A 25,020-nucleotide genomic window follows, 5' to 3' on the forward strand; every position below is an offset into this window, starting at 1 on the left:
CGGTTTGTACATCACTGCATCTCAGTGATTGTAGATGCAGCCCTAACTGTAGGGTAAATGTTTAGTTTGGGAGCTGGTAGAGCCGTGGGATTTACGTTCTGAGCAGTAAGTGGCACTGTCCAAACATTCATGAAAAGGACCGGGGATGCTGTAGCCACAAGCTGAATTATTACGTCAGAAGCAACCCAAGCGTTACTTGGGTTCACCTTCCCCGGAAAGCAGGTAAAACATAGAAGCAGAGAAAGGTACTGTGACTTTACCCCATCTCATTTGGATCAAGCAGAGGGAACCCCAACGGTGTCTATACTCGGGTTCAACGTTCTCCACTGGGCCTCCTCAAATTCCAGCGCACGGCCACTGGACGGGAAGGCGCCACCTGCGTGGGCGCCCACGGGGACCGGGGGACCGGGCCCTGCAACCTGGGGGGCTGCATAGGCTCGAGGAGCACGCTTCGGAAGATGAGACCACTCCACCCGACAGGCGCTCACCGCCCCGACGCGGCGTTTAGCGCGCGTAGTAGCTCACTCCCGGCACCGCTGGCCCACCTCGTCGGCTCCTGTCCAGCGCCCCGGAGCGGAAGGCGCCTGCGCGAGACGTGACCGCGCCCCCTCCGCCAGAGGCCGGAGGCCGGCGAGGGGGCGGGGCCGCGCGAGTGCGCACGCGCCGACGGACACATAGGCGGAAGTGGCGCGCGGGCGCCGGGGATACGAGCACCTGGCGAGGCCTCGGCGGCTGCGGTGGAACGTGCAGGAGTGGGCGAGGAGGAGAAGCAGGAGGTGATGGCGACGGACCTGGGGAGGGGGAGACGCTCCGTCTGGCTGAGGCGCCCCCTGGGCTGGGGTCCCCCTTTCAGGTGACACACTGGCTCGGGAGTGGACGTGCCCCCCCGGGCCTTTCGCCGTGTTTGTGACGCAGACCCCCCCCCGCCCCAGCCCCCGGAGAACCTTGATACCGCCCATTTTCATCCTAAGGAGAGAGCGGGAGAGGATGAGGTCGGGAGGCAGGGCGCGGGTGACTTCCTTTCACAAAGAACGGAAACCTGCTGGCACGGTTTCCAGGGAGGAGCATCTGCTTGTCCTCGCCCTTCCGCCCTGCGGCTGGCGAGAGCTCGCTCAGGCCGGTACTTGCAGGCTTGCAAGCCTGAGACCACCTCTGGGAGGGTCTGGTAGGCTATCCCCAGGGCCTCTGGACAACTGTCAGTCGCCTGGGTCCCCCACAACAGCGTTTTCAGTGAAGAACTACGTCTGGGATCTGCGTTCAGCTGGGTACTGTATGGTGCTCCGCTGTCCATTTGCAGTGCAAGGTGATTGTTATCATCGGGTTAAGTTCTTGTCGTGAACTTCCACTGGTAGTTCTTCAAATTCCTCCAGTCTTTGCAGCTTAACTCTCTTGCCCACCGTTTTATTTTCTTAAAGAAATGTTGGAAGAAGGTGGAAGGATTTGGCGTTCTAACATGTGTTTTTTTTAATTTTGGGCATATGCATTTCTTCTACAGTAGAATATCAGACGTCAAGAACTGTTTTGGGGATGAATGTTTTCTTATTGGGTTAGTTTGGGACTTGGAAGAGGGAGATGCAGCCTTTGAAAATAATTTAGATAGGTGTTATTTGTAATACTTAATTTCTTAATATACCTGTAAAGTCCTAATTTTAGTTTTCTCCCTTAGGGAAAAAAACCTGATCTTCAAAAATTAGCACACAGTTTCTTGAACTTTGTGCAATGAAGTGTGTTCAAAGAAATGGGAAGGAATCTTGTTTTTCTGTGTTTTATAATTATACGCCACAGGTCATGATTAATATTCAGAGTCCAGTTAACCTAGCTATATTGGCAACATTCTTTTAATTGTAATGCGGAGTGTGGCAAAATACAGAACCGAGTTTTTTTTTTCAAGGTGCCACATCGTAGTGACATATTTTCCTTATGTTCTACCTTTTTGTAGTGGGAGACTTTTCTTCAAAAGCTTGGGAAAGAATAGGTTAAGAAATTAAATTTTACTTCAGTTGGTATTTTAAATCAACATTGTCACCAGTCATTTATTTTTAAATTTCAATATGTGCTAGAAATGCTACTTTTTTATTGCATTTTAGCAATTATCTGTAACTTCAAGTAATTAAACGTCTGTGTTGACTTTAGGAAGAGACCTTAGGCAGTGATTCACACCTGTGGGGTTTTTTTAAGTTTCAAGGGTTACATGAACTTGTAAATTAAAGCAAAATGTTAATCGTTTAATTTGAAAGCTAATTTTAATTCTGTGCTTGATTTCTTTTTATTTTTTCCTACATCACAAGGACATTAGACCAGTTTCTTTAGATGATGGTTGGTATCAGTCATTAATGCCTGAAATAGAAGGGATGTGGCAGACATTCAGGATCACAGTTATTGGCTATCAGAGCTCAGAGTCTTTCTTCACCAGTCACATGATCTGACGAGTGATGTTCTGATTAATAAAACTTCATTCTAAATGCAGGGGAGGGAGAGGAAGCTTAAAAACCTACATGGGGCCAGATTTATTAGAATGTACACCCATTTGTACACCCATTTATTAGTACACCCACGCCTACACGTATGGAAAATAGTTGCTAACCTTTTTATTTCTTCTACATTCAAACGACATTTAGGTAAGGTCTTTTAAGGCATGCTTTATAAAGAAAGTCATATCCCAAGGGGATCCTACAGGGTGACTTAAAAAGTCTTAATGGAGATGACACTGATCAAACGTAGCATGGGCAACAAGAACAATGTGTAAAAGAAGAAATGGGCAAAGGAAAGGAAATGCAGTAAAACTTCTTGAAATTACACGTTTTCTATTTAGAAATATGGCAGGTATCATGTGCAACAGATGTTCTTTGATGCCTGTGTATTATTGTTAGTTACAAGTTGTAGGCAGAGCCTTGACCCCAAGTTTAAATTACAGAAGGAGACCTACTTAATCTCTGTAAATCAGCAAACTAGAAGCGATCATGAAGAGGTGACTCTAGTTCTTGCCATTTTAAATCACCATATGGCAGTTTTGGGGGTTTTTTTAAAGATTTCCAGAGAGTTCACTGTCAAAATTATTCTTATCCTCTTCTCTCAACTGGAGTGTAAATTTTAATTCCCACTGGGATTGTAACAGACATTCTTTTCTAGGAAGATAAGTTTTTCTTAATAAGTTCTGTCTGTCATAATTCTGCACTTTCCTCAACTTTTACATGAATTTACTTTTCAGTTTCTATTAATCCAAAGAGAAATTGATAGTCATCTATGGAGTCTTCATGATTGTTTTTCACAGACTAACAAAAAATGATGTGTTTTTCAGCTTTTTACAAACCCAAGAGCTTTATTTCTTTTTTTCTAAACAGCTTTATTGAGGTATAATTGATACATACAAAAAAATGCACATGTTTAATAGATACCATTTGATGAGTCTGGGCATATGCATACACCTGTGATACCATCTCCATAGACAAGGTAATAAACATCTGTCACCACCAGGAGTGTCCTTGTGTCCCCTTTGTGTGTGTGTAGTTAAGAGTGCTTTACATGAGATCTACCCTCTTAACAAATGTTTAAGTGCATAGCACAGACACTGTGTCATAGGGCCTACAACAGATGGTCTCTAGAACTTATTCACCTGGCATAACTGAAACTTTATACCCATGGAACAACTACCAAAGACTGTTAAATTGCAGAGATTTTTCTCCAAAGGAAAAAGACGTTTTAGCCTAAGAGGTGCTGTCGCTAAAGCATAGCACCCTCTCCACAGTCTTGGTTAAGCCTAGCTTTTTGCACAACTTACAGATGCTTGCTTTATTTTAGAATGTTATTAGCAGATACAGTTTACAATTGTCTTGGTAGCTGTAGGAGTTTGGGCTGTTCCTTACTCTTTTCTGCAATTAAAGATGGACTTTAACGTTGAAGACATTATGCGTAAACTTTTGTGGGCTTTAAAAATTATATCCTCACTGCAAATGGAAACATAATAAAGGCACGTTTACTTTGATGAAATAAATACAAGGTGGAAATAAGAATGGTGTATATTTAATTTAGTCGTGTTTGGAGACTAAGCATATTGGTTTTGGTGGCTGGGAAGCTTGAATAGGAGAATTAATATATTACTATCCAGAGAGAGTAACTCTTACCTGTGTAATTTTCCAAATGTGACTTGAGATGTTAATTTGGAGCATAGCCCTTTACTTGATGGTCTAAATGTTTTGCTTTAATTGTTTATTTCCTTCTGTAGGGCTTGGCTCAGCAGGCAAAAGAAAGACTGAACAAAGGGGAGGAAACCAACAAAGATAACTTTGGAAGCACTGAATGCTGCAAAATAAGAAAAATGGATCTCAAGTTCAACAGCTCCAGGAAATATATTTCTATCACTGTCCCGTCCAAAACCCAAGCGATGTCACCACACATCAAGTCGATAGATGATATTGTAGTGCTTGGCATAAATCTCAGCAGATTTAACAAACTTACTCAATTTTTCATATGTGTTGCTGGAGTTTTGGTATTTTACCTAATTTATGGATATATACAGGTAAAAAATTAGTCATTTGTTTATAATGTGTTAATTATTTATAACAAATGAGCTCAACTTGGGCACTACTAATAGTTTTGTCCAAGATACTTTCTTTTATAAGATAGCAAGTTTATTCACAAATTTGAGTTTCTTAGTATAGTAATAGGAAAGAGCTACTTACTTACGATTAAATTGACTGAAAACAGGGATCCAAATTTTAGAGTGAAATATTTTACATGGGGGAAGGGAAGCAAGAGACAATCTTAAAAAATTAAAATTATGAAAAAATACAAAGTGTTATGTTTTGCAAAATGTAGGTAATTGCGACCATGTGGGGTTTTTTTAATATATAAATTTATTTTTGTTTATTTGTTTATTTTGGGCCGCGTTGGGTCTTCGTTGCTCCGCATGGGCTTCCTCTAGTTGCAGCGAGCGGGGGCTACTCTTCGTTGCGGTGCGCAGTCTTCTCATTGCGGTGGCTTCTCTTGTGGCAGAGCATGAGCTCCAGGTGCACAGGCTTCAGTAGTTGCACACAGGCTCAGTAGCTGTGGCTCGTGGGCTCTAGAGCGCAGGCTCAGTTGTTGTGGCACATGGGCTTAGTTGCTCCGCAGCATGTGGGATCTTCCCAGACCAGGGCTCGAACCCGTGTGCCCTGCATTGGCAGGCGGATCCTCAACCACTGCACCACCAGGGAAGCCCCACCATGTGCTTTTTAAAAGAAAATGGTTGAAGTATTGATTGGTATTTTGGAACATAATTCTTACATGAAATTGAATGATAGCACAAAAGCCACATTCTAGTTCACTCTTGATTCCTGGAGCTCATTAAGAGGTCATTTTGCAAAAGTGTATCAGGATGTTTTCTATTTTTCCAAGGGTGTCTCTTCAATCCTATAATACTTGAATCATCCTTTTCTTGAAGCATCTGTTGTGTTCTCATTCTTGTTGGTTTCCTCTTCTAATTCAACTTTGCCAGAACCTTATTTTTCTGTGATTTTGCCTATGCAAAACATTTCTAACATTGCCAGTTTGTTTTGTATTTGCATTGTTTTATGGGATAGTTGTAAGCTCTTGACCAGGAAATTCCTGACCTTCAAAGACAAGAGCTGGATGGATGAGGACCCAGGCTAGTGTAAACAGAATGTGTGCATGGGGACCGTTAATTACCAATTGTCAACTCATCAGTGGGTATTTTCAGCTGTTACCAACTTTGCTTTTTTATGCAACTCCCTAACATGAGAAAATCTTTATAGTTGAAGAAAAGGAAAGTGATGTGTTTTCTGAAAACATAGATAATATCTCTGATATTATTTATAATCAGAGTGATCTTAAAAATTGTTGAATGCTTTTCCTTAGTTTTATAGAGATGAAATATAAAACTAAGTATAAAGAAGACAGAATTGTGACTATTCCTTGGCTTCTGAAAATGCTATAGGGTGCATTAGTGTAAAACAACATGAATTTTAAAATCTTAATATTTATAATTGACTTTTGTACTAGAAGATGATATAAGAATTCAGATACTACAATGAAGAACAATACAAAATAGTAACTTTTATCAAATGTTAGGATCTCTTATTGAGAAATTTTTTTTGTCCTTCGAAATACCATTGTTACCAAATAGCTTGGGAGCAAGGTTAGCCATTTTAATGGAATATGAATTAGAAATTTACAAATTTCATTAAATTTTTTCTATTTGATAAATGATCAGAGATTTTAATTTACAACTAATATGTGCAAAATTTCTTTTAAAACAAGATAAACCGATTATAATTGTAACATCACTTTGGTGAGAGCTGGCATTGCTACTAATTGGATATTAAAATAGGTTAAAGAAAATGGGGTTTTGTAGTAAATTTAGCAATATAGAAAGTGAAATATTTACCTGAGTGCCAGGGTATTAATAAAGCTATTTTTATGTTTTATAGTTTATAAACCAGAAATGTCCTAAATAACTTACAGACTTACTTGAATGTGAAATCTAAATTTGTGGAATTACACAGCATCCTAAATGTACAAACTCAGTTCAGGATCTTTTTAGAGGCTGTGTTTAGTTTTTCTTCGAACATAAGTTTATCCATCAATTTCATCTTTTTAAAATTTATTTCAAATACAGCTGAAATATATATATTTGGTGGATAGTTCGATGCATTCAGTTAAGCCAGATAGCTTTATTAGAATACTTCTTAATGAGACTAAGAATGGCTTTTTAGGGCTTCCCTGGTGGCGCAGTGGTTGAGAGTCCGCCTGCCGATGCAGGGGACACGGGTTCGTGTCCCGGTCCGGGAAGATCCCACGTGCTGCGGAGCGGCTGGGCCCGTGAGCCATGGCCGCTGAGCCTGCGCGTCCGGAGCCTGTGCTCCGCAACGGGAGAGGCCACAACAGTGAGAGGCCCTCGTACCGCAAAAAAAAAAAAAGAATGGCTTTTTAACAATTAACAAAATCTGTTTTCATGATATAACATTTTTAAGAAGAGTAACCATTTCTCTATAAGGAGAAGTTTTATGTAGTCTATGGCACAAGAATTCTAAAAAATAGCGTTAATTATCGATTTGAACTGATTATCTTAATATTGGAAAACAGGCCTGAGATAATAGACTTCTAATGAAATATGCTTTTTATAAGAGTCCATGAGTCCTTGAATCAGCTGCCTTTCTCATTGTTCTGGGCGACTCTTAATTTTGGTCTTTTAAAAAAAGAAAAAAGCATAGGAGGGGGTTGCTTCCTAGTTCTTCCTCCCCTGCTTTCTGTTCTGCTGATTGTCACACCTGGATATCTACTGTCACTTCTTTGGAAAGGCCTCCTAACTTCTCTAATTTTACCTCTCAGAAGGCTTACAGTTTGGATGTTTTTTTGTGCATTTTGTTGTTGAGGGTGAAGCTTGGTTTCTATTAAAATGCTGTGCTTATAGGAATGTGCTGTGAGGTAATTGGTCTGCCCCTGGGACTTAAACAGTGTTCATGTCTCTCTTGACAGGAATTAATATTTTCAGTGGAGGGTTTTAAGCCCTATGGCTGGTACCTTACTTTAGTGCAGTTTGCATTTTACTCCATATTTGGCCTAATAGAGCTTCAGCTTATTCAGGACAAAAGGAGAAGGTATGTGGTTTATTTGTTTTTATTTTTTGGCAGTTAAGTACACGAGTAGTAGTTCATTTTTATTGTTTTATTTTTTGCGCACATGGAATATGTTATACATGAAATATACATTTCCCATTAATAAAACATTTAATACCCAAGAATTTTTATCAGTATTATCAACTTATTAAAAATATTAAATATGGTATTTCCATTATACATTGAAAAAAGTATAATGTTATCAGATTTAAAAATGTTTAGGGCATTTGTTGGCAGTCCAGTGGTTAGGACTCCGGACTTCCACTGTCAGGGGCCGGGTTCGATCCCTGGTGGGGGAACTAAGATCCCACATGCCACGCAGCACAGCCAAAAAAAAAAAAAAACATGTTGTTTAGACTCAATAATAAGATAGATCTTCTTAAAATAGGAGAAAGTATTCAGTTGTACATGTATGTTTTTATAATGGAAATAGGTGTGATTACTGAAAAATTTATGATGGTACTACATAAGAATGGTGATATGAAATATCAATACCTATTTTTATAGTGGTTTTTGAAATGCATAGTTAATGTTTTGTTTTGTGGGATATATTCCACTTAACATCCTCACGTTTGTAATGGCCAGCAGTAGGAATTGCATTCTTGACCATTAGAGAAATTTTATTATGTTCCTTTTTGTCAAAACTAAAAGAGTTTATATAGACAGTAGCTTTTAAATTAACGACCACCTAGGTTTCAGAAATATCTTGAAATATTGTTAATGGCATATTGAGCAATATGCAATTAAAACCTAGACTCATATCAGAAGGTGGTTGGGAATTTGAATATAACATTTTCTTGGTAAATTTAAGTGTGGTTATCCTGTCATATCAGACCCTAATATGTGAATATTTCATGTATATATTTGAACAGTTTAAATGTAATAAGGAGCTATAATGTTGACATTCTTCATTGATATAAATGTTTAATCCTTCAGTGAAAATAAAAATTTTTCATAGCTACTTTTTTTTCTTAAATGTTTCTGATGTTTGTATGAAAATAACTATAAAATTTTAAATATTTAAATCAGTAACACCAGTATTTCTTCATGCGTCTAATTTTACCTCTCAACCTCTCTATTGCCAATAAATTATTATAGCAGCAATGTTAAAAACGTTTGATCTGAGGAGATCTTCTTTATTATTTTCATGTTCTGAAACTCTACAAGACTTAGCTTAGCCATAGGTGGTAGAATAGAAAGTAATTAAATGTGTCTGTCAGGACTAATATATATGGAAGCCTGGCTTCCATATATATTCATTATGTATTGCAAACTGCTGGACCTCTGATTGCTTCTAAAATAAAAGAACCCAATGCTGTATTTATTAAATGAAAAAAACACAAAGATGATGCATCTCCTAACTGTTAAATTTTAAAAAGATACAACTCCCTCTCAGCTACCAAAATATGGGGAGTGAGCCTCCAGTCATGTTTTTCCCAACCTTTAAACCACATAACCATAACATATTTAAAGTCATTTGTGTTTGATTGAAACATGAGTGAAGGAATTAGGTAGAAGAATTTATAGACCTATAATAAATGTAATTAGAAGTTGAAAACTTTTCATTCCAAGGCACATTAAAAACTTTTTTAGAAAAAGTGTAAGTGTATTACAATGAAAATATGCCCAATCCCCTATTTCTGAATTTATTTGAGTGTATATATATCTGAATTTATTTAAGTGACACTGCTCTTTAGACCTTTAATAAGTCAAATTCTTTGCTTAGGTTTTTCTCTCTTCCTATATTTATACGAATATCCATGTACTTGAAGAGTACAGAATTTGGGGTCAGAAAACATGGATTTGAGTCATGTTACTGCCCCCTATTCTGTCAATACCTCAGGGAAGTTTCTTAAATTCTCTCTGTTTCATTTTGAGGATGAAATATGGTGATGTGTGATATAGCCCATCATAGACTAGGATACCCTAAATATACTCCAAAGTATATATTTCACCAAAGATCATCTTGTAACTTCAGTGTTAATCACTGTATGTGAGTTTTTAATAAAGGAGATCTGTACCAAATTGAAAAGCTAAGGGGCTTATCAAAGTTACGACTTTCCCATCATATCTAAAGTAGTAAGCAATTGGGGTATTCAAATAGAAACAGTGAGAGTCCTAGAGGCAAGATGATGAAATCTAACGTCATTTCACCAGTGAGAAAGCAGACCTGGAGAAGAGCTGGGATTTCCATGAGCTCGTGCCCCAGGCTGCACTCAGAGTTGGAACCTTTTGAATTTAGGTTTCCTGAGTTCCAGGCTAGTTTTCTTTCTTCCTTTACTGTGTTGCTTTTTTAATCTTGTGATTCTTCTGACCCGAATTTTTATTTTCTGGCCACTGTTTGCAATTTATGGATGAGGAAATTTGCCTCTTCTGACTTTTATCATTACCTGGAGAAGTGGTGCTGTCCTCCTTCACTGATACCCCACTGAGAGTTAAACCCCACGGACAGCATAAAAACCAGTGTCTGTGTACACTGATGCATAACGGGCATGCCCAGTTATTTCCACATGGATTTTAAATGACGACCACTGTGTTAGTAAAGTGTAAGCAGAGGTCTCAAAATTGAAACGTAAGTGGAAATGATGCATTTTAATTGAACTTATCTAGTAAATTATTTTGCCTTATATCTAGCTGTATAAAAAATGTGGAATTTTGTCACCTTGATTTAAACATGAACACAAATCCCAAAATGGAAACTAGATCTAAAAATGCAACATAATTTAATTATATGAATAGTGCACCAATGTACAAGATTATTGTCTTAGACCATTAAGTATCTTGTGAGCATATGCTCACAAGACCAGCTCAGAATTATGAAGATACCAAATTAAGAATCTCCTTTAGGAAATCCAGTTAGAGCCCAAGGTAGAAAATTTGGGATCATGAGGAGAGTCAGATTCCTCATCTGAAAGTTGATTGTTTTAACATTTTATAGAATTACAGCATTAGAGATGAATCATAAGACATTATGGTAATAAAAACCATGTCTGGAGTTTTAAACCACCTTGTTCTTTTTCTAGAGAAATTCTGCTCAGGTTATTCTAGCAGAATGGATAGATGTATTTTTCCTAATGCTAGATGGAATGTTAGGAAACAACAACAATTTAGAAGTTAATTAACTAAGGTGCCTTTTCCCATTATAGAAGCCAATTTTTTTAAATCAATTCTTTTTTTCTAAATTTAGTCAAGATGGTTTTTATATGTAGCTATAACTACTGTTAAAAAACCCTAAATGTAATAGCATTTATACTTTCAGTAAGAATCTAAGTAACTCTCTAATGTACTACTTTTTCAGACAGTTGAGAGTTCTCACTTACAATTGATTAAATAAAGGTAAATTGTTATTTTCACCAACATTCTTTTATACAAGTTAACACTGTTGTAACTTTAAGAATAGTGATATTTTACCGATATTTATAGAAATATTAAACAGAAATGAGAAGAGTAATTAGAAATTTACACATTGTAAACACATTCTCTTACAGTAGTATGAATTGGGTCCCAAAATGAAGATTTTAAAAATTGTCTTTTACAGAATACCAGGAAAAACCTACATGATAATAGCTTTTCTAACGGTGGGTACTATGGGGTTATCAAACACTTCCTTGGGCTACCTGAATTATCCTACCCAAGTCATCTTCAAGTGCTGCAAATTGATTCCTGTTATGCTAGGAGGAGTTTTAATTCAAGGTATAGTAATGATATATTTTCATACTGTTTGAAATTAATAGGATATGTTATGGCATCTAGCATTAGGAAAAGCATTAAACTTCAATTAATATCTTTAATGAACAGTCTAGATATTGTAACACTTCTGAGTGATAGCTCATTAAAAAAAAAAAGCTATTATAAAAACACCGATACTTCTGTGATATACCTCAGGATCTGAAATCAGTAATTTGGAGATGGGGAAAAATAAAAATAGTATTTTGTTTTATTCTTTCAATCTGGAACCTACTACATTTCCAGAAATATTGTATTTACATATTGAAGGCCTAGCTCAGAAGTACCTGGAAAGCTCTTTTTTTCAGTTCTTTCATTTTTCTACTCTCCAGGGCTCTGCTCTCCACCTCCATCATACAAATGGACGATTCCCATGTTGAAGTAAAGCTTAAGCTGAGCAAGTGTTTGTTAACCAGCTCTGCTGACTGTTGACTCCCTAGGATCCCAACTAAATTACAAGCTATGTGAAAATAGGAGTAAAAGGGGAGGCAGTGATAGTGACAAGCAGTGGAACAAGTTTTTGTTTTGTTCATCTGACTGTCATGAGGAATATTCATGTTTTGATAATCACCAAAGTTCTTATAAAGCCTGACTTCATTTTATGCATTATAAGCCTTCCCAAAAGAGCCTTTTAAAATGAAAATGTGTATGTCAACTACTTCACATATAATTTCAGGATAACTGTTCACGCAGGAAAAAACAATGATCCCAATTTCCTATTAAAAATCACATTTCACGTCGTAACTGACTTGGCCTGTATAATATCTCCTTAACAGTCCTTCCAAAAAGTTACGCTATGTGATTTCATTATTTAAACTTGGATGTGCTAAAATAAGTTAATCCTCACCAACCTAGAAGTTATCTGACTATAGTATTTGCAAACATATACAGCCTGAATGACTACTCTGGTTTCTTGGTAAACTTACGAAGTATAAGAAAATTCATAGCCTTATGTTATACATAAAGTAAAAGAGGCACTAGTTTCCACAAACTTTTTAAATGTTCATATTTACTCACTATCATAAGAAGGATCTCGTATCTAACTTACAAGGACATTTTGGTGCTCGCGGGGTAATTTTGATTTTCAAAGCCCTTCTGTGACTGTCTCATGCCTTGACCTAAGCGCTCGTGATCATTTTTGACATTGGATATAAAAGGCAGTCCCTGCTCTACTTGTTTAAACACATAGATCTAAAACTGTGCTGAGTGGGTAATTGCATAATCAGGTTGACTTACATTTATTTTGCACAGGAAAGCATTACAATGTTGCTGATGTGTCTGCTGCCTTATGCATGAGCCTCGGCCTGATATGGTTTACCCTGGCCGACAGCACGGTTGCACCAAATTTCAACCTGACAGGTAAGGAATTTACTTGTATTCCTAGATTTTGTAGGTGTTTCGGTTTAGAGTAAGAATTTTTACAGTTTCATGAGGGTTTTAAATGATGGTGTGGCATCTGTGATTCTCATATCTAACATAAAGCTTTTGGACTTTCCATATAAGATGTAGTAAAAATATCACAAGTCTGGAAACCTAACAGTTGTTTTTAGTACTCTTGTATAGTATTTTGACATGACAAGAGGCTGTGTGCCTAGATAGAATCTCCCATTATCAAGTACATGACAAACCAATTTCTTATGAGCTAATTGGAAATATACACATGAGTTATAGGAGGATCACAGTAGTAATTGTTATTCTCATTTTCTTAAAAAAAATGAAACTTGCAAACTTACTTTTCATTGTTTTAGCTTAAAAAAAGAAAATTATGCTGTTCTTTAATATTGAACTGTGTAATATAAATGTGGTCATAACCTTAAAGTGCATAAAGCTTCCACCATAAACACTTTTCCTCATGGTGTGCCACGTGGAATTTTGTAAATTAAATTTAGATCTTTCACGAGGAGAATAGGTATTAAAGTATGTTTAGAAATAAATAAGAATAAAAATAGTGTTGGAATCTCGTTTTTAGTCTAAAGACCTTACAGAGAGATTGCTTATTATATATACAGTATTGTCATTCTTTAACTATTGAGTGTCACTCATAAGATTATTTTAGTTTCATCCCATTTCCTAGCCTGATACCTGACAAAAATATTTCTTTCAAAGGAACGCTGAGAGAACAGGGAGAAAAACAAAGCAAAACAAAATAACAACAAAAAGAGCAGCATATGTAATATATATATACATATATCAGCAGTACAAACTATAATTATTTGTGAGGAAAAAAAGTATGAAGTAATGAAGAAAATCATTTACGTCAACTTTGCTGTTCTTTCTAAGAATCAAAATGTTCCTGACCAGTTGTTAGTCTATGTTTCTTACTAACCTGGTTAATCATGCTAAGTTAATGGATTCAGATCAACATCTTAGAGCAGCCCTTTAAACCAGCCTTTTACAGACGATGCTGATAGAACCTATTAGGTCTGTTCTTTCAGCTTTGATCATCCAGAGTACGAGTGATCCTTACTTCAGTGAGAAAGCTGAGAGTTGCAGATGTTTCTAACATGGTTTAGGTTTTTCAGGAACACTTCGTTTTCGTGTCAGCAACTGCAAAAGGAAGATTATATTTGAAAACTGAGGGGAAAAGCTGTTTTAGAGGAGTGCTTCACCGTAAAACAGAGATAATGATAATAGCTTGCCTCACACAAAGGTAGTGGAAGGATAGAATGAGGTGCTGGAATAATGAACGTGAAAGCACTTGGCACGTGGTGGGGTGAGGGTGATGACAGTGACGGAGACAGCTGGTTTTGGTGGTCTGTAACTTCTCAGTATAACTCAAGTGCTCACCCTTTCTGAGTTCCATGGGGATGTTTTTTAAGGGCATGAGAACCTAATGATTCCTCATCATTGAGAATAATTGATGAGCACTTATCACAGTCCCTGATCTATGAGTGTGTTGTCTGAAGGAGATTAAATTAGCTGTTAAGATGGTTACTTAAGACAGACATAAATAAAACTTCGGATGTATGAAGTGAATATATCAGAATTTACTTATTCAAATAAATGTCCTCCTTTAAAATATTGAGGTAATTCAGATGCAATTCAGGTATTTTCATGCTGTTGCCATTGTTCAGAACAGTTTTGGGATGTCTTTGAATAGCCTTTTAGGAGTTGGGACGTTGTTTTCCAAGTTTTGGATAATAGCATGTCTTTTTCTTTCAAGGACAGATTTGATATTTGAAACAAGGAAAAGAGCATTCAGAATCAAGTTTGGTGAATAAAAATGTATATTTAGGTAATAAATACCAAAGCTAGATGATAAAAAGTCAAATTGAAGAATAAGTATGAAAACTTGAAAATTCTCAATTAAGTGCATACACATGTACATTTATTTTTCTGCTACCCATTTTTTTTTCCCGCGGTACGTGGGCCTCTCACTGCTGTGGCCTCTCCCGTTGCGGAGCACAGGCTCCGGACACGCAGGTTCAGCGGCCATGGCTCACGGGCCCAGCCGCTCCGCGGCATGTGGGATCTTCCCGGACTGGGGCACGAACCCGCCTCCCCTGCATCGGCAGGCGGACTCCCAACCAGTGCGCCACCAGGGAAGCCCTCTGCTACCTTTGATTGCTTATATATTTTTTAAAAATAGAGAAAACTTCAAATCTTACCAGACTCACAGATATAACCAAGGTTGCGGTTTTTTGTTTGTTTTTTTGTTTTTCTTTGGTAAAGCACCATGACTGGTGGCCAGTGTCCTATATACTTGCAGGTAGTAGCGTGCTTCTCAGGTACACATGCACATTTGTATGAGTGTGTTGAATTCCAGATTGTTCATCTCAGTTGTATGTGTTATTTTAATTATACAATAATTAAATGTTACTTAAGTTATTCAAAAATGAGTTTGAAGAGAGAATTCTTTCTGTGAAAACTAAGTTAATTTTAAACACTTTGACAAGTCAATAAAATCACTGTTGAATTAAGTGTGGGTAAAAATTGGGGGGAAGCATAAAAATATGAAAGGACTCTATACGCTGATCGTTTCACAAGTTCCTAAGCTTTCGGTGCACTTTTTAAAAACAACTTGGAAATCATAGAGACTGTGTGTTCTGAATGCAGCTTGCACAAAGGCAAGTGCAGAATTTTGGTACAGACCCATACTGAAAGAAGAGGCCTTAACAGCTGCATTATGTTTATGTGTTTTAAATTCAATATTTTAATAATATGGGTACTATTTTTACGCTTTCCCTCTTCCTTTGATTGTTTGAATTAACTGACTAGTCACCAATCCCAACAGATGATCTAAGAATCTCTTCTGTATTTGTTTAATACAGTGTTTCTTTCAAACATATAATCTGCTTAAAAGCAGAAATATTATTTGACATGATTGTGAAACACAACAAGGTGACAGCATTAATGCAATTTATTAGTATTAGTTGGGTTTTTTTTGTTTTTTTTTTAATAACATCACCTACATGCCTGTTACAACTGGTTGTGGATAAAAATACTCAACTTTGCTGAGCAAATGTGATTTAAGGTCTGATTTTGGTTTTTTAGCCCAATTAAATTTCTGATAAGTCTTGATTATCGTTCATATGTGTAAATGAGGTTATTTTTTTCTTCTGCCTTCTTGAAGGTGTGATCCTCATCTCCCTGGCACTATGTGCAGATGCTGTCATTGGAAATGTCCAAGAGAAAGCTATGAAACTTCATAATGCTTCTAATTCGGAAATGGTAAATACTCTAGTGCTTTTTCTTCACATCAGACAGATTCAAAAATGACGATATACTTAATTTTATGACATAATTATGGTATTGAAGACTCGCATTGCAATTTTAAACTAGTTTATCATCATTATTTTCATAAAAGTAGTATGTTCAAATATTATAGGAAGGTAAAAAGTAAAATACCATTATCACTGCTGATACCTTATTGCAGGCATTTGATAAATTTTTTCCTCTTTGATTTATGGAGTTTGGGGCGTGTTAAAAAAAATGCTTTGTTACATCATTTTTCTTCTCTCTTTGTATTTGGTATTATTTTCCATTTAGAAGTTTGTAATTTACATGTAGTTTAGCTTATCTTTTCCTTCATGACTTCTAGCTATGTATTATGATTGAAAAGGGCTTTTCCAACTCTAACATTTAAGAATGTTATGCCCATTGCCTACTAGTTTTATAATTTCCTTATTTATTAAATCTTTGATCCAACCAAAACTTCAAAAAAATTTTCTTCCGTATGGCTATCCACTTTGCTTATTTCTGCACCAGAACCATATAATGACAGCAGCTTTATCACCATACATTTACCATCTGTTAGGACTAGCCACCTTTGTTCCTTTTGTTTTTCAGAATGTCACTACCAGTAGTTATTCTTGGGTGTTCATATCCCCAAATAAACTAGAAACCCATTGCTATTGTGATTGGTATGGCATTGAATTATAAATTAATTTAGGGAGAATGGCATCTATACACTTGATTCTTTCAGTCCAAGAATAAGGTATGACTTTCCTTTTATTCAAGCGTTACTTTTAAATGTCCCTTAGATTTTAAAGTTTTCTTTGTATAACTCCAGTTATTTTTTATTGAAGTTATTGTTAGGTGTTTCATCTTTTTGCCGTTATTACTGCAAATAATGCCTTTTCTTCCAATATATCTTCTAGCTGGTTGGTGTTTGTATATAGGAAGGTTGTTATGCTGTGTTTGCATTAGTTTTGTAGCCCATCACCTTGCTAGACAGACAGAGCACACAGCAGTAAGGATATGTAGGACTGGTTACTTAGTCAACAGAGTGGGGCATCTTTACAGTGTCCCTAAGAACATAGGAACTTTAATCTTGGTCAGGAGTTTTCTTGATCATCATCACCACTCTCCCTAGATAAGATATCGATCAGAGAATTAAGGAGTTGTAAGTAGGTAGAAAGAATGTAATACAGTGGTTAAGATGTAGGCTCTGGACTAAGATAGCCTTAGTTCTCTACTAGCTCTCCTGTTTGAGGAAAGTGACTTAATATCTCTAAGTTTTAGTTTTTCCATCCGCACATTGGGAAATGATGATTAAGAGTGCCTGTCTCTTAGGTTGGTTGTGAGAAATAAATGGAATAATCCATATAGAGTGTTATTAGCACAGTACCTGACACATAGCAGGTATTTAAGTTTGATGATGACACTGATTCTGCTTATAAGGAGTGTAATAGTAAGATTGGTAGGAAAATTGGGAAATTAAGCAATAGGTATGTCATATACTGCTTATTTTTATTGTATTTTAATGTACTTGCAAACTTAATGTTTGGGTTTTTTCATGTCTAATAAGTAGTTTTAGAGTATCTTTGATTTGTGTATGTTTTTAGGACCCCCAACATTAAAATCTGGTTTGAATTCAGTAATTAAACGAGGCAAAAAATGAATAATTAGGTAATCATTTATGAAAGGATTAGTACTGCTGTGTTATGTTGTATCTAAAATAATGTGTAAACTTATAAACAGAATCAACCATCATTTCCAGAAAATTAGGCCATATTGAAACAATGATGTGACTTTTAAAATGGTTTCCTCTACAGATTTAATGAAATAAAGAAATTGAGCCATATATTGAAAACCTTCATTTTACACCTTTGGTTAAATAGCACTTTTTTCCACTCTATTTTTCTCTACTCTAGGTTTTGTATTCGTATTCAATCGGTTTTGTGTACATTTTATTGGGATTGACATGCACTAGTGGATTAGGCCCTGCAGTAACATTTTGTTCAAAGGTAAACACTAATCGCATTTTTAAAAATAAACATCTTCCATTAATTAGTTTCCTCTGTATTTCTAATTCCCCTTGTCCAAAAAGACTGTTTTATGTAATTTGATAACTCCTTTAATACAATATATGTAAATCAGAAATTATTTCAGAAATGAAATGATTTATATTTAAATTTTTTATCCTTGCTCTTTCCTATAAGTTAATTTTTAAACTATTCATAACATAGAAGTTGGGGATTTTTCATTTCATCCTCATTTTTCCATTAAATCAGAATCTCTGCTTGACTGCATTGTTGAATGGCTTATTATTGCCCAGAAAGTTGATTAAAATGTGTAGTTTTCTTTCATTTATAATACCTCAGGGTTTGTTTTGCATTTTGCTAACAGGCTTTTTATATTTGCAGGATCCAGTTCGGACCTATGGTTATGCTTTCCTTTTTTCCCTCACTGGGTATTTTGGAATCTCTTTTGTTCTGGCTTTGATTAAAATTTTTGGTGCACTTTTTGCTGTAACAGGTAAGAACGATATACTTGCTTAGATTATGAAATAAGCATTTAAATTTTCTTTGCTATTCTTCTCACAAGGTAAGGGCAGCATCTGCTCTTCATTAAAAAGAAAATTGTCGGGAATTCCCTGGTGGTCCAGTGGTTAGGACTCGGTGCTTTCACTGCCGGGACCCGAGTTCAGTCCCTGGTCGGGAACTGAGATCACTGAAGCCGCACAGCACAGCCAAAAAGAAATTTTTTTTGAAAGAAAGAAAGAATATTGTCACATTTCACCAATTTATTCCTTGGCTTATGGTATTTCTTTAAAATTCTAAAGAAAATGATGTTTGATCTGAATTTCTTATTTGAAGGTTTAATTTTTTTTTTTGCGGTACGCAGGCCTCTCACTGCTGCGGCCTCTCCCGTTGTGGAGCACAGGCTCCGGACGCGCAGGCCCAGCGGCCACGGTTCATGGGCCCAGCCGCTCTGCGGCATGTGGGATCTTCCCAGACCGGAGCACGAACCCGTGTCCCCTGCATGGGCAGGCGGACTCTCAACCACTGCGCCACCAGGGAAGCCCTGAAGGTTTAATTTTAAAATCAGATATATGCATTTATCTAGATAGTAACTTTAAGTACATTAAAAGATGTTTTTATTAAAAAGTATGATGGGATGAATACCTTCCAGGAAAAATACTGTATTTAATCACTTTTAATTTATAATGGAAAATTACAGTTTTGTTACACTTAAAACATGACAGGTATATTTTAAGCAAAGGTTTTGGGGCCTTTCGTTTGTACACTTTCTAGAACCTCAACCAGATGAGCTTCCCTTTTCACTAATAATTATTATACACGTGCTCTGTGCACGGACTTTGCTTGGCATGTCAGAGAAATGGAGGTTGTTACCTGCTTTGCTTTGGAGGAGTGAGGGGAGCAGGTGCAGGGCTGCAGGTGAGGCCCAGTGAGGGGAGCAGATGACTCCAATTGCTGCCTCATACTGTTTGCCAAAAGAATGGTCCACATGACAAATGCTCTCAGTATCTCCCATCTGGAGAGAGCCCTGGGTGAAGCCCATCAGGATGGGAAGCCGTGTGACCTGCCATGAGGAACGCTAGGCTGGGGTGTGAGAGAAGGTGCAGCCCAGTCCCAGCCCTGACGTTTAATGATACGAGACCTGGAGAGTAAGTCTCTCCTCTTCCCTGGGCCTCGTTTCTCTCTTTTGTGAAGAGATTGGGTTTCACAAGATCATCTCTGTCAGAGATCTGTAGAATTTACATCCATAAGGCGTTTACACCTTACTCATTTACCTGATTTTGATCTTTCACGGTTTTAGAGGACTATTTATTTTAATACCACAGAGGAAATGAAACAAATGAATAAATGCCCCCTCTGTAAAAGTATATTTCTCCCTAACTGTTCTCTTTATTTGCTCACATATGACTCTGCTTTTTAAAGTTTACGTCCCTAATGGTAAATAGAGGGAATTTAATTGTAGATTGGGCCATATCAGCAACCTTCCAAGTCAGCTCATGCTGTCAAGAAAGATCGCAAATGCATGCACTTAGCTTGGGTTTCAGTTTTGTTTATAAGATAGTAGCTGTTCAAAAAGAGTCTGTTATCAGTCTGTATGTGTTGATGAGCCCTGTGATTGGTATAAAGAAATGTGAGATGCAATCCTTGTGTTGAAGGTGCAGGCAGGTGTCTTTCTCTCTCACGTGAAACAAATCCAGAGATGGTAATATAACAGCTAACATGTCCATAGCCCTTATTATGTACCAGGTACCATTTTAGCTATTTTACATATATTATTCATCTTAACCTCACAATGATCCTATAAAGTAGGTGCTGTTATTGTTCCATTTTACAAATGGGTAAACTGAGGCACAGGGTGGTTAAGTGGCTTGCCAAGTGATCAGCCAGCTAGTAAGTTGCAAAATCAGTATTTCAACTGAGGCCGTCTATCTCCAGACCTGTCCTCTTAACTGTATGCCATGTGCCTCCCAAGCTGGCATGGTAGCTCCAGCTCCTTAGGAATCCAGTCCCTCTTTCTGCTCTGCCATCCTCGTCCTCATTCCAGACAGAGTAGATGGAGAGAAGATGAAAGACACATCCTTCTCTTTATGGAAAGTTCCTACAAATCACACTCCTAGAGACAGCACTTCTGCTCACACTTCGTTGTCCAAACTTAGTCCCGTGACCACACCTGACTGTAGGAGAGGCTGGGAAGGTATCCCAGTTAAAAGTAGGGGTCTTTTTACTAAAGTAGTAGGAAAAATAGATTTGGGGAATCGGGCTCTAACAGTTTCCAAAACAGCTTCTTCATCTGGTATTCATTCATTAATTCACACTTTGAAGATTAAGTGCCAGGAACTACAGAGTCTGTGGAAATGAGGACAAGGAACTGAGTAAAGCACACAGTCTAGTGGTGGAAAGGTGTACCGGAGCCACGTGCAGAGTTCCTCTCTGCACCTGGGTGGGACGAGGGAGGAAAGCTTCAGGCCATAATCCTTGAAGGACAGTGTACAGAGGACTGGAAAGATGTCTCATGGTCTTACCCATAGATGCCCACCACTAGGATGTCCTTTAGATTGCTGCTTTTAAAGATACGGAATCCAATCGCATCTTCCTTGGAAAAGTCCTTTCTTTCCTGTCAGACTAAGTACGTCTCCCTAAAGGCTGACGTGCCTCCGTAGCCTCATGGCCTCCATCAAGCACTTATTACAGTTGTACTTTAAATGTAACTCTATTATTTAATGTCTGTAACCCTGCTAGCCTATAAATTCCATGGTAGCAGAAGCAGTGACTTTCTGTTTGATTTTCTTCTTTTTTCGCTTTCCTTTGTTTCCTTGGCACCTCACGTAGATCTTGGCACACAGTAGGCTCTGTAAATATTTGTTAGATAAATTATTTCCGAAATATTACCAAGACAATAGGCGCATTCTGAAACCATCCTTTTTCTCCCTACAGTGACAACAGGGAGAAAAGGAATGACCATTGTACTTTCATTTATATTCTTTGCCAAACCATTCACATTTCAGTAAGTACTTTTTAATTCGACACATTTCTCTACCTTTAGATACTTTTGTTTCACATCTACTCTTAAACAGCCTTAATTTCTTTGTAAAGAATCCTTTTCATCTTGACCCAAATTTATTGATGTGTCTTCTGCTGTTTCAGAAATGTATGTAATTATTTTGAAGAAATCATTTTGTATACTTAAATTGTCTAACCAGTCCCAATGCACATGTGATCCCGTTTCCAGTATAAATGAATGTGAGTGATGTGGTGAGATTAAGGGACTCCCCTTGCCCTGGTGCAAATATATAAATTTTATATATATACATATATGGTTTTTAAAATTGTTAAGTTTATTTGCTGTCTTTTCCCACAAAGGATTTGAGTTAGAGTTGTACCCTAATGGTTTTCTTAGTTTGTGGTTTTCGGTGGAAGCATTGACTGTTTTCTTTACTGTCTAGTATGTATTTGAAATTAGCATCATTTCAACTTATATTCGTTGGTAATTGAGAAGATTCAGACTTAGAAATTATCAATGTACAGTCATCCCTTGGAATCCATGGGGTACCAGTTCCGGGACCCACACCTATACCAAAATCCAAGGATGCTCAAGTCCCTTTCAGTCAGCTCTTTATGTCTACGGGTTCCACATCTGCACACACAGAGGGCTGACTGTATATTTATTGAAAAAATCCACGTATAACTGGACCTGTGCAATTCAAACCTGCGTTGTTCAAGGGTCAGCTGTATGAGCTTAAAGGTAACCACAAAATAAATTTTCAGCAATGTATAGTCGGTCTCCTGTATCCATGGGTTCTGCATCTGCAGATTGAATCAACCAACTACAGAGCAAAAATATTCAGAAAAAAAATTCCAGAAAGTTCCATAAAGTAAAATTTGAAGTCCAACTCCTACCAAAAGCCTCAGGAGTATGTTTAAAGCCCTGGATATGTAAACCTGCCAATGGCCTTCTTAGGAATTCAATTCAGCAGTCCAACTAGCTGGGGTATAATACAGAGAGATAAAAAGGGACGCATCCTGAGAAAGTAGGAGAATTGGCATTGATTACTACAATGACTACCTGGTACCTATTTACATGACATCTACATTGTGTTAAGTATCGTAATAATTTAGAGATGATTTAAAGTAGACACAAAGTTGTGCATAGGTTATATGCAAATACTGTGCCATGAATAAAGGACTTGAGCATCCACTGATTTTAGAAAACTCTGTTTGTTTTCTATAAATTAGTTTCTCTTTCTGCAGGGGCTAAGTAGGCCATTGGCAGGTTTACATATCCAGTGTTTTAAACATACTCCTGAGACTTTTGGTAGGAGTTGGACTTCAAATTTGCTATTATCCTGAAAGAAATGAACTACATTTAGTATCTTGTAAAGTGCTTTTCCTACATATATACTTAACATTAAAAATATAGAATTCTATCTAGTGTGATCTAAATATTATTTGTAAAATAAAACAAATACTGTTTTATTTAGTGCTCTTAGTATAGGTACCCAGTAGCAAAATTTTATTTCATTGAGGAATTTTTGTGACATCATCAAATTCTGTGGTTAATGACAAATTGTGACTCTGACATTAATCTTTTTTCCTTATTTTTTTCTCTTAGGTATGTATGGTCTGGTTTGTTAGTTGTCCTTGGTATATTTCTCAATGTTTACAGCAAAAATATGGACAAAATAAGACTCCCATCACTGTATGATGTGATAAACAAAACAGTGGAAGTGAGGAGGTCGGGGACGTTGGCACAGACTGTCTAGGCAGTGATTCGCTTTATAACGTAGAATTAATTCATCAATCAATTAACTTTCCAAAGGGACTTTTATAAAAACCAGAGGCTCTGAAGGCATGCTGTCATTTGTGGATGGATTGCATGTGAAGTCACCCTTTCTTCAGAATCTTTGTTGGACTGTTTAACTTCCAAAGCAATCAAAAGAGCCACACCCGGCACACCTTAGAATAAAACGTCAAGATGAAGGACTGTGACGCTTACAGTCTGTTGAGAATGTCACTGGAAATGGACCATGTTGCAAGAAAAATTGGAGATCATTATGACATATCAAAGAAATTGATATGTAAACGCAGATTGTTTTCTTTTTTCCGTTCCATTTTGGTGGTGTTATTTAAATTGATTCTCTGTTGTAAGAGTGAACTGATGGTTTAAGTCTAGAGAGAATAACTTCATTATAAATAAAAATTATTCTCTGATTTTTTTCTTTAAAAGAATGTGATGGAATTGGGGTAGTGAAGGTTGGATTTTGTTACGAAGATGGGAAGTACAGTGTACATAAACTTTAAAACTTAGGCTTTTCTCTGATCATTTAAAAGTATTTATTAGAGAAAATGTGCTTTACGTTTTCTGTGGAGTATAGGCAATAGAGTAAAAAGAGTCATCATCCTGTATCCTGTAAGTATGTATCACAAGCCAGATTTCCTATTATCCATCAAAGGTGCTAAAAGATTTCATGATTTTGATTTTTAAATTGAAGGGAGGGACTTCCCTGGCGGTCCAGTGGTTAAGACTTCACCTTCCAATGCAGGGTGTGCAGGTTCAATCCCTGGTCAGGGAGCTAAGATCCCACATGCCTCGTGGCCAGAAAACCAAAACATAAAACAGAAGCAATAGAGTAACAAATTCAATGAAGACTTTAAAAATGGTCCACATCAAAAAAATCTTAAAAAGTAAAATAAAAATAAATTGAAGGGAAAATAATTGATGTCTTAAATTACTATAAAATAATAAAATTATCATAGTGTTTCTTAAAAATGAAATTTAATTTGACAGCTTGAAGATGAAATTGGATAAATTAAAAAACAAGTAGATTTAGCAAATTCACACAATACGTTGCTTGCACAGTTGGGTTTTTTTGTTTTTTTGGTTTTTTTTTTTTTTTTGCGGTACGCAGGCCTCTCACTGTTGTGGCCTCTCCCGTTGCAGAGCACAGGCTCCGGACGTGCAGGCTCAGCGGGCATGGCTCACGGGCCCAGCCGCTCCGTGGCATGTGGGATCCTCCCGGACCGGGGCACGAACCCATGTCCCCCGCATCGGTAGGCGGACTCTCAACCACTGCGCCACCAGGGAAGCCCGCTTGCACAGTTCTAACTCTAAATTCAGAAAGATTTTGGCCCTGATTTTTTAGCAGTAAGTTTTGGAATTGCTTCCACTGTATTAAAAAAAATCCTATTAATCTTCATTTTCAGTGTAAATGTTGGTTAAAACAGCTTAATATCCATGCTCTTAGTAATATCACTTATATTTTGTGAGTATAGTATACTTGGAATATTTAATCTCATTCTTAAAATTCCACTGTATTCTGATGGTGACCTAACCCTGTTTTGTGCATATGTGGGTGCAGCAGAGCCCATGATAATTTAAGGATCTAGCCCAAGAAATTCTGGCTGGTCTTCATGTGTCATATGTTAAATTAAATACTGTGGGTCTTTTTTCCCCCAAATGATAATCATTTTTAAAGTTT

At 37.2% G+C, this 25,020-nt stretch overlaps 1 protein-coding gene and 1 long non-coding RNA gene across 4 annotated transcripts in view; one reads left to right on the plus strand and one right to left on the minus strand.

The window, feature by feature from the left end:
• Positions 1-598, minus strand: part of LOC117197113 (uncharacterized) — a 276,078-nt gene extending 275,480 nt beyond the window's left edge. For both annotated transcript variants that reach the window (XR_007479578.1, XR_007479577.1), the window contains exon 1: positions 261-598. This is a non-coding gene — a long non-coding RNA (uncharacterized LOC117197113). The remainder of the gene's footprint in view (positions 1-260) is intronic.
• A 40-nt stretch (positions 599-638) lies between these two features.
• On the plus strand, positions 639-23,752 carry SLC35B3 (solute carrier family 35 member B3). Of its 2 annotated transcripts, none has more exons than XM_033407985.2 (10): positions 639-776; positions 4,223-4,516; positions 7,474-7,595; positions 11,152-11,306; positions 12,591-12,698; positions 15,913-16,010; positions 17,936-18,028; positions 18,428-18,539; positions 21,479-21,548; positions 23,154-23,752. In XM_033407985.2, the coding sequence occupies exons 2-10, from the start codon at positions 4,316-4,318 to the stop codon at positions 23,302-23,304; spliced, it is 1,110 nt and encodes a 369-aa protein (XP_033263876.1). In that variant the 5' UTR covers positions 639-776; positions 4,223-4,315; the 3' UTR covers positions 23,305-23,752. The 2 variants fall into 2 exon arrangements, with proteins under 2 accessions (XP_033263876.1, XP_004281095.1); XM_004281047.4 differs by having other exon boundaries at positions 666-853.
• The last annotated feature ends 1,268 nt before the right edge of the window (positions 23,753-25,020 follow it).

The sequence above is a fragment of the Orcinus orca genome, chromosome 10 (assembly GCF_937001465.1).
Source record: "Orcinus orca chromosome 10, mOrcOrc1.1, whole genome shotgun sequence".
NCBI classification, from domain to species: Eukaryota; Metazoa; Chordata; class Mammalia; order Artiodactyla; family Delphinidae; genus Orcinus; species Orcinus orca.